At 38.7% G+C, this 9,640-nt stretch overlaps 1 protein-coding gene across 1 annotated transcript; it reads left to right on the top strand.

The window, feature by feature from the left end:
* The first annotated feature begins 8,760 nt into the window (after positions 1-8,760).
* Positions 8,761-9,272, top strand: LOC141685454 (uncharacterized). Its single transcript, XM_074490553.1, has 2 exons — positions 8,761-9,014; positions 9,098-9,272. Exons 1-2 carry the CDS (start codon positions 8,761-8,763, stop codon positions 9,270-9,272), a joined length of 429 nt encoding a protein of 142 aa, XP_074346654.1.
* Positions 9,273-9,640: the final 368 nt, after the last annotated feature.

The raw sequence follows: 9,640 nt of genomic DNA, 5'->3' as shown, positions 1-9,640 counted from the left end.
TTGAATGAAGAGTATTATGTGGACCTTGGTAAGTTCATCTACCAAGGAATTCTGAAGTTTTTGAGGGGAGCGAAGCACATGAACATCCCTTATGCATCTACTGTCACGAAGCTATGCCGAGCAGTGGGAGTTCATTGGCCTTCTCATGAGCAGTTGCAGATGCCAACCGCTCCTATTGATTCAGGGACTCTGAATGCGATGCAGGAGTGGACGGGTGGAGAGCCTGAGGAGCATGGGCTGGGTTATCATCTTCCAGGAGGACGTCCAGCAGCTGGTGCTACCATGGCTAGGCCGGGGCGTGATGAGGCAGGCTTTTCTAGAGCTCAGGAGGGTGCTGGGATGGCCGATGCCCAATATAGGAGGCTGTCGAGGAGGATAGATGCTATATATCAGACGCAGAGTAGGTTTGCTCAAGAGCTCACTCTTGCACTTGGGACTGCTTTTAGAGGCCTTGGAGCTGACATCCAGTGGCCCATTTTTGGTGAGGACTCTGCTTATCCGCCTCCTGATACTCCACCCTCTGAGGGTGATGATGATGATTTCTCCAAGTAGGTATACCCTGTGTTCCTTTCTACTACCTTCACTGGGGACAGTGAAGATTTTAAGTTTGGGGGTGGTAGGTAAGGAATATTTTTGTGTGTGTGTCATATAGTTGCATATTCATGATAGTTTAGTTCATATAATTGCATATTTTTGCCATATAGTTTTTATTTTATTTTATTTTATAGTTCTATTTATCATGTCATTTAGCTCATACATTTACCATGATCCCTTTTACGTGGCTTTACCAATTGATTTATGATATTGATGCGAGTGTGGTGATAGCGTTAGAGTGATGTTGAGTCTTGTAGGATGACATGCATGCTAGAAACACTTGTAATTTTACTAAGTCTTAGAGAATGCTTAAGGACTAGATTGTTGTCATGGTTTGGTGGTTTTTGAGGTTAATCTATTGATTATGCTTAGAATTTATAATAGGTTCTTAATGATAAAAGGCATGAAAAGACAAAAAAATTGGAGTAAAAATTGGAATTCATTGCTAATTGTGGCTAGGCGTCAAATGGCTAGTAGCCGGCTCATATTTTTATGCGAGTAGTCTAGGGTTGAGCAAAATGGAGCGAAACACACTTGCTCAGAAATTTGAAAAAAAGAAAAAAATAGAAAAAAAGAAAAAAAAGAAGAAAAAGAAAGAAAAAAATGTCAATAGTTAATGCATAATTGATCACGAGTGGGCTATTTGGTATTCGAGTTATTAATTTCTTAGGGGACTTTGTGCCTAGTGACCTAAGGCTTTTATAGTCTGGGATCCGCTAACCTAACGCTCGCTAAATGGATGCCATTGTATAAGTCTTTTGTGGACCTCATTCATTGCACGGTCAAATAAGCATTGTTGTTATGTTGAATAAAAAGCATGATTCCGCAATAAGCTCCAGTAATCTTGAAGTGTTTCAGTCATTTTGTGCCTAGAATTTTTTTCTTCATATAATCATGTGATTGCCTTGAGGATAGTCGAGTTATGATAATTGATCTAGTTTCGAAGCATATCTGTTAAGCATCCGCACACACCACGTTTCTGGTTGTATGTTAGTTTGCATGATTTGATTGATCTTTATTCGCCTAATTGTATTTGTTGAGATGACATAAGTTGGTTGGTTTGGTCGTAGTAAGGGGAATCACTGTATTTGATATAGATTGCATTCATGCATGTTTTTGTTTTGTTTTTGAGTCTGTGACGCTTGAGGACAAGCATCGATTTAAGTTTGGGGGTCTGATAAGTGGCATTGTATCCACTTAGAACGTCTTATAATAACTTGAATTGATGTCTTGAAATCAAGTATTTTGTGTATTTGATGCGTTTTTCTAGTGTTTATATTTCAGGGTATTACTTGCATTTGTGGGGAGATTTCATCAAGAATAAGCCTTAGTATATGCTTGGCATTGCAAGTGGGAAGTTAGGAGCAGAATGCAGCGAAGAACGGGAGCAAAAAAAATGAATTTTCCCGAAAGGTGTTGGGCGCCCGCTTAGCCTGGCTGGGCGGCCGCTCAGGAAGCTGGGCGCCCGCTCAGGATTGCTGGGCAGCCGCTCAGGGGTGCGAAATTAGAATCTGATTTTTAGAGTTCTTGTTCTGCTGGACTTCTGACTTCTTAGATGGCTGGGTTTTGTGGGGCTTCTATATAAGTAGTTTTCAGAGACGTTTCACGTGTGTTGAATCATGGTATTAATCGAGGAGCAAGGAGATAAGGAAGAAGACCGTTTTAGCACATCGCAACGAAGAGGGTGCATAGTTTCTTGTGATTCTTTCATTCGTTGTAACAGTGGATGCTAGTTTTCTTTGTTTTGAACCTATTTACTCTTGTGACGTACTCTGGTTTAATATAAGTAGTTTATTAATTATTCTCGTATGTTATTATCATGTTTTCATATGAACCCATGGTGATGATGAGTTCAATCATGGGCTAATCGTGATCATGGGGTCGTAACGGATTTGCTATGGAATTCTTTAGTTAGTTGTTTAATACCTTAGTGTGTGATGATTATATGATATCTAGTATTGGTTGTGCTTATTCATCTTATGTGCGTCGCGAACATATAAGATAGGGTGTTAATCTCTTGTGAAGCGACGGTGGATCTTGAGATTTAGAACTTGCCATGCTAGCATAGGTTCATGTATGAGTATGCATGATTAGTGGGTAACTCTAACCATTTTACTTGCTCTGTGTAATCATAAGGAATAACTTGTGCTTAAATCGTTATGTTGTCAAATTATGTAGACATATAGGGTCTCAACATAATTGATGATTATTCAACTTCTATCTTAATTGTGGATGTTTGGTAGAATGGTATTAGTACAACGAAAGTTGGCTTTTATCAGTTTCGTGTTGTTCGATTAATTTTATCACTGTTACATGCTAAGGGTAATAACGATACCTATTGAAGGAAGTAGTAATGAAGTTATGATCTCATATGTGTTTAATATTGTTAATTCAAGTGTCAATTAAGTGTTTAATTCTCGTAGTAAATTCTAGTTAATAATTAGTTAATCAATCTACGTGTTATTGTCTTGACATTGAGAAGTAATCATACATTGGTGAGTGAGTGTTAATTGAGCATAATTAGTCTGAGTCTCTGTGGGAACGAACTAGAAGGTATTCTATATTACTTGCGAACGCGTATACTTGCGTGTATTATTAGCGCGTGTTTTCTGCCCTAACACAGTCCCCGATAGCGGCGCCAAAAATTTGTTAGTCACTAAACACGCGCTAATAATACACGCAAGTATACAAGTTCGCAAGTAGTATCGAATCTTTTCTAGTTCGTTCCCACAGAGACTTTATTGGTTAACTATCTAATTTATGCACCTAAGCAACAATGTATGCTTATTATCCAATGCTAAGACGATAACAAATTGAGATTGTTTATAACTTAGAATTACGCTAACAATTATAACTACGAGAATAAGATTGGCTGAATTGATATATATGACAAACATGGAATTCTAACTTTATTAAATACTTCACTCAATAGCCTTATTATTCTTAACCTTAGCATGCAATAGTGATGACACTAATCAGATAACACGAAACTGATAAATGCCAACTTTCGTTGTACGAGTACCATTCTACCAGATATCCAAAAAGAGATAGAAGCTGAATAGGCACCAATTATATTGAGACCCTATATGTCTATAGAATTTGACAACATACGGTTTAAGCACAAGTTATCTATCTTGATTACATAGGGAAAGTAAGATGGTTAAAATTACCTACGAATCATGCATAACAAATACACGAACCTATGCTAGCATGACAAGTTCTAAATCCTTAAATTCACTTTCGCTTCATTAAGAATTAACATACTATCTTATAAGTTCGCGACGCTCATAAGACGAATACGCACAACTAATACTAGGATATCATAAAATCACCACATACTACGGCATCAAACAATTTAACTAAAGAAATCCATAAATAAATCCGCTAGAACCCCACGATAACGATTAGCCCATAATCAGACTCATCATCAATGTGGGTTCCGATGAAAACATGATATAACAAATGTAGTCTTTATATGAATAAATAAAACCAAGTACAATCAAGAGTATAGGTTCAGCAAAACAAGAAACAAGCATCCAAATTACAATTCAAAACAAAGATTTACAAGAATAAACTAGATCGTCTTCGCCTTTGTTGAATTATACTAAAGGTCTCTTGTCGTCTTCTCCTTGCGCTCTGGTCCGTCTCTGACTTGATATCTATTAAAAATGACCTAATATGAATATATATAGCAGCCCTCAACAATCTGGAAGCTTTCCTTTTAGAGTTGTAATAGAAACAGGATTCTGAAATTCGGCCTCGGCGCGGGCGCGCGCTATCACAGCGCGGGCGCGCTGCATTTCTGGAACCCGGCGCGGCCGCGTGCTATCACAGCGCGGGCGCACCGTCCTTCTGGGAAAAACTCAGATTTCTTCTTAAAACTTGCTGCTTTGAGCAGGCTTTCCATGAGCTTTTATTCCAACACCACCTGGACTCCAAATTAGCACCAAAACAATGCTAATTCACCTGATTACCTGAATAGTGCCTGAAATGCAAAAACACTAGAAATCACATTAAAACACATAACAACTTGAGTACAAAAGCATCAATTCAAAACTTATTAGAGCATAATAAAGTGTCATAAATTCCACTCAACACCAGTGATTCATACAAGATTGTGCAACGTCATAGAGAGCCATTACGTGACTACTTGACACGATTCAATAGAGAGAAGGTGTCCATTACCAACTGCGACATACCTACAAACATTGAGGCATTCAGAAGGGGATTAGAGAGGGAATCTCCACTTTATAAAGAACTAATAAAATACCCGTATAGAACTATGGATGACATGCAAGCTAAAGCAATGACACAAGTGATATTGGAAAAATATAGGAGGGAGAATGATGAGAAATATTACATGCCTTCAAGAAATATTACAACACCAAGGTCTAGGGAATACAAACCCTATTTGAGGCCTTCTAGGGATGAAGTTTATGTCAACACAATGCGGGAAAGTAACGACTGGAGAAAGGAGGAACGTAGTGATTGGAGGAAGGACCCTAATCAGCCACCAACGTACGACAGCTACGGTCTCATGATAACACCTTCATCCATGATGAAGAAGTTCACCAAGTTGGGAGATATAGTCAAATGGCCAATGAAGAGCAACAAGCCTAAGGCGAATCCAGATTCCAAATTATGGTGTGTCTATCATAAAGATTACGGACATAAAGCTTATGATTGTGTGGCTTTACAAAATGAGCTACAATTCTTGACCAAGAAGGGATATTTAACTGATTTCATGACATCCAAAAAAACATCTTACGTCAGGAGAGACAAGTCACCCAAATGAGACAACATGACACCAGTAAGACAACCACCACCACCACCACATCACAAAGTAATTAACTTCATTGCAGGTGGTTCTAAAGTGTGTAGGTCTACATACTCACAAGCTAAAAGGGTGGATAGAGAGACAGATATACAAGTTACTGAGGTAGTAGTTAGTAGTAATACTCTACCATCTTTGATGTTTGACGAGTCAGATAAAAGAAGTATTCAAGAACCACATCAAGATGGACTTGTCATTTCACTCTTTGTGGGGAATTGCCTGATCAAAAGAATATTAGTTGACAACAGGAGTGCTGCCATCATCATGATGCTGAACACGTTGAAACAAATGGGTTTGGAAGAGAGCGACATGATTAAGAAATTGACGACATTGGTGGGATTTAGTGGAGAAACCAAATGAACACTAGGTGAGATCACACTGCCTACGTATGCACAATGAGTCAATCTCTTGGAGAATTTTTGCATAATAGATATCGATTCAACGTACAATATAATCATGGGAAGGCCTTGGATTCACAATTTGAAAGTTGTACCATTGACATACCATCAAGTTCTCAAATTTCCAACGCCATGGGGAGCTCAGGATATACGAGGAGATCAAGATATGGCACGTGAATGTTACACAACATATTTGAAACCGACTGTCTAACATCATGGCAATGAGACACCTGTGGCCGCGGTCACAGGACCTGAGAAATTAGCTGAGGTTGATCTATAGACGGGAGAAAAGAAAATGTTAAAAGGAGAAGACCTGTCACAAACAATTGATGCAAATTTGGTGAATTTTATGACTACGAGATTGGATGCATTCGCGTGGGAACACGATGACATTATTGGAATAGACCCAAATGTCATCACGCATAAGGTAAATGTCGACCTCAGCTACACCCATGTTCAACAAAAAAGAAGGAAATTTGTAATAGAGAGAAACAAGATAATTAAAGATGAAGTGGACAGTCTTATGAAGGCTGAATTGATGAAGGAGGTTGATTATCCCGAGTGGTTAGCAAATATTGTTATAGTACAGAAAAAGAATGGGAGATGGAGACTTTGTGTCGACTGCACAAACTTAAACAAAACTTTCCCTAAATACCCTTATCCACTACCTCACATCGACACCATGGTGGTCTCAACAACTGGACATGAATTGCTTATGTTTTTGGATGCTTCAAGCGGTTTTAATCAAATTCAAATAGAGCCATCGGATTACGAGATGACAACATTCTTTACGGACAGGGGGATATATTTTTACTTGGCTATGCCTTTTGGATTACGCAACGCTGGGGCAATATTTCAAAGGCTTGTTAACAAAATGTTCAAAGAGCAGATAGGTAAAGCAATGAAATTTTACATAGACAACATGGTGGTCAAGTCTGTAAACGCTGAAAATCATGTTCACGACCTATGAGAGGTGTTTGACATATTGGGATCATACAACATGAAGCTGAACCCGTCTAAATGCAACTTTATTGTGTCGTCAGGAAAGTTTCTCAGACACATGGTGCCCAGGAGGGGCATTGAGGCTAGCCCAGAACAAATTAAGGCAATTTTTGATTTAAAAAGTCCATCGAATGTCAAGGATGTCCATAAATTGATAGGAAGGGTCGCGACTCTAAACATGTTCATCTCACGGTCGTTAGACAGATGTAGGCTTTTTTTATGACGTGCTGAGAAAGAACAAATGGTTTATATGGTCTGAAAGACATGAAGCTGCACTACATGATTTGAAGAGTTATCTCACTACACCTCCACTTTTGTCCAAGCCCCTTCAAGATGAAGACCTTTATGTTTACTTATCTGTTACGGACCATGCAGTAAGTGTAGTTCTCATCAAAAAAAGTGAAGGTGTCTAGTTGCCTGTTCATTATGTCAGCAAGAGTTTGGTAGATGCAGAAAAAAGGTACACATCTCTTGAAAAGTTAGTACTTGCATTGGCCATGACTTCAACTAAATTAATGCATTATTTTGAATCACACATAATACATGTCATGATGAACTTCCCCTTGAGAAATGTTTTGAGCAAACCTGACTTGACGGGATGGATAGAAAAATGGGCCACACTTCTATGCACTTACGACATCACATACGACAACTGATGAGGAATTTCAACGAGTCATTTCTAGGGTGGACACCAAGCCATGGACATTGTATACTGATGGAGCCCCGAATGTAAATGGAACCAGATTGGGGCTTATCCTCAAATTGCCACATGGGGATATAATTGCACATTCAATATGATATGACTTTAAATCCACCAATAATGAAGCCAAGTACGAGGCATTGATTGTGGGGCTCACGACTGATAAGGACATGAAGGTCAGAAACATTGATGCAAATTGTGATTCATCATTAATTTTTTATCATGTCAATAGTTCCTATGAAGCTAAGGATCCCAAGATGATTGCATACTTGGACATCACCAAAGAATTGATGAATTAGTTTGACACTTTCACTATACAACAAGTACCAAGGGAAAATAACGTACAAGTTGATGCACTAGCTGGTTTGGGGGATGTTTCCAAATGCCTCAACCTAAACAAAATTCCAGTTATTTATATCATGTAACCTGCTGTTGAGAGATTGGTTCATGACATATAAGTGTTGGGTCTTAATCAACATGATGACAATACCAATGAGCACATGGATCACTGGATTCGAGCATACAAAGATTACTTATAATTTGGAGTTAAACCCAATAGCAACATTGAAGGTAGGATCTTTAGGATGAAAGGTTCAAGATTTACAGTCATGGATAACGAGCTGTTCAAGAAATCTTCTACGGGGCTACTTAAAAGATGTTTAAGGAGGCATGAAGCTGACATGGTCTTGAAAGATGCACATGAAGGAGAGTGTGAGAATCATACCAACGGAAGAAATCTCTCATCAAAGATTCTACATTTTGGTTATTACTGGCCGACGCTAAGTCATGATGCTCTAGATTACACGAGGAGATGTGACGCCTGCCAGAGACATGCACCCGTCATACATCAACCATCTGAGCATCTTAATATGTTTATTCCCTCTTGGCTTTTCATGAAACGGGGGATGGACATTGTGGGGAAGATGCCACCTGCACCTGGGCAAAAGGTGTTAATGCTGGCCATGACAGATTACTTTTCAAAATTGATCGAGGCAGAGGCGTTCAAGCAGGTCACGTCAAAAGAAGTGATATCATTTATCAAGAGAAATATTCTTTGCAAGTTTGGTGTTCCATCTGAAGTTGTTTGTGACAATGGATCACAATTCATAGGCGACAAGATAGAAGTATTTTGAAAACATTGGAATATCAACTTGATTAAGTCGACATCAAGATATCCTCAAGTCAATGGACAAACTGAATTGAGCAACAAGATCATAATCAATAATCTTAAAATGGGACTGACATCATGTAAAGGAAAGTGGGCTGAAAAATTGCCTTGGGTGTTGTGGTCGGACAGGACGACTCCTAAGACATCAACAGGACAGACGCCATACAGCTTAGTCTATGGCACTGAAGCTGTCTTACCAATAGAGAACATGATTTCAACATCCAGGTATGGACTATTGACGACTGACGTGAACAACATAGAATTGGTACATGACAAGGATACTGTGGATGAGTTCGAGAGATGGCGAAGATTCGTATGGTTTCTTATCGACAAAGGGTGGCCAGCACATATAACAAACATGTCCATATGTGAACTTTCCGTATTGGTGACTTGGTGTTAAGGAAGACATTCCAAAACACTATGGACGTGACAATAGGAAAATTCGCTGACACTTGGGAAGGACCTTACTTTATTGACGCAGTTTTTGGACGTGGGGCTTATCGATTGTCGAGTCTGGACGGCACACAAGTACCGAAAAGCTGGAATGCTTTACACTTGAAGCTTTATCATGTGTAAAGTTTTCTAACTCATCTTTTTAATTAAGGTTTTTAGGAATCTTTGATTAATAAGTTGCTAGGACATAGTTGATTGTCGTTGTTTGCTTATACTCAGTATGACGCTTTATTTGAGGAAACTTGATTATATATTTATGTTTCCAACTCCTTACATTTTGCATCATGAATTACATCGTTATGCAAGTTATTTCTATCAACTGTGCTTACCTTTTAGATTTGTTCATATTTACGTAAGTTACTTTGCTAGAATTATTTCTATAATGTTAGTATATACTAGTACACGACGAATAAAACATGTCAATTACAAACGTAAGGGATGATCACCCAACTACAATCGTGTTGCTCCAAATGAAAATGCTATGAGCATTC

Source organism: Apium graveolens, chromosome 9, assembly GCF_009905375.1.
Source record: "Apium graveolens cultivar Ventura chromosome 9, ASM990537v1, whole genome shotgun sequence".
Classification (NCBI taxonomy): domain Eukaryota; kingdom Viridiplantae; phylum Streptophyta; class Magnoliopsida; order Apiales; family Apiaceae; genus Apium; species Apium graveolens.
Note: the sequence above shows the minus strand (reverse complement) of the source record. Positions and strands in the feature narration are given on the sequence as shown.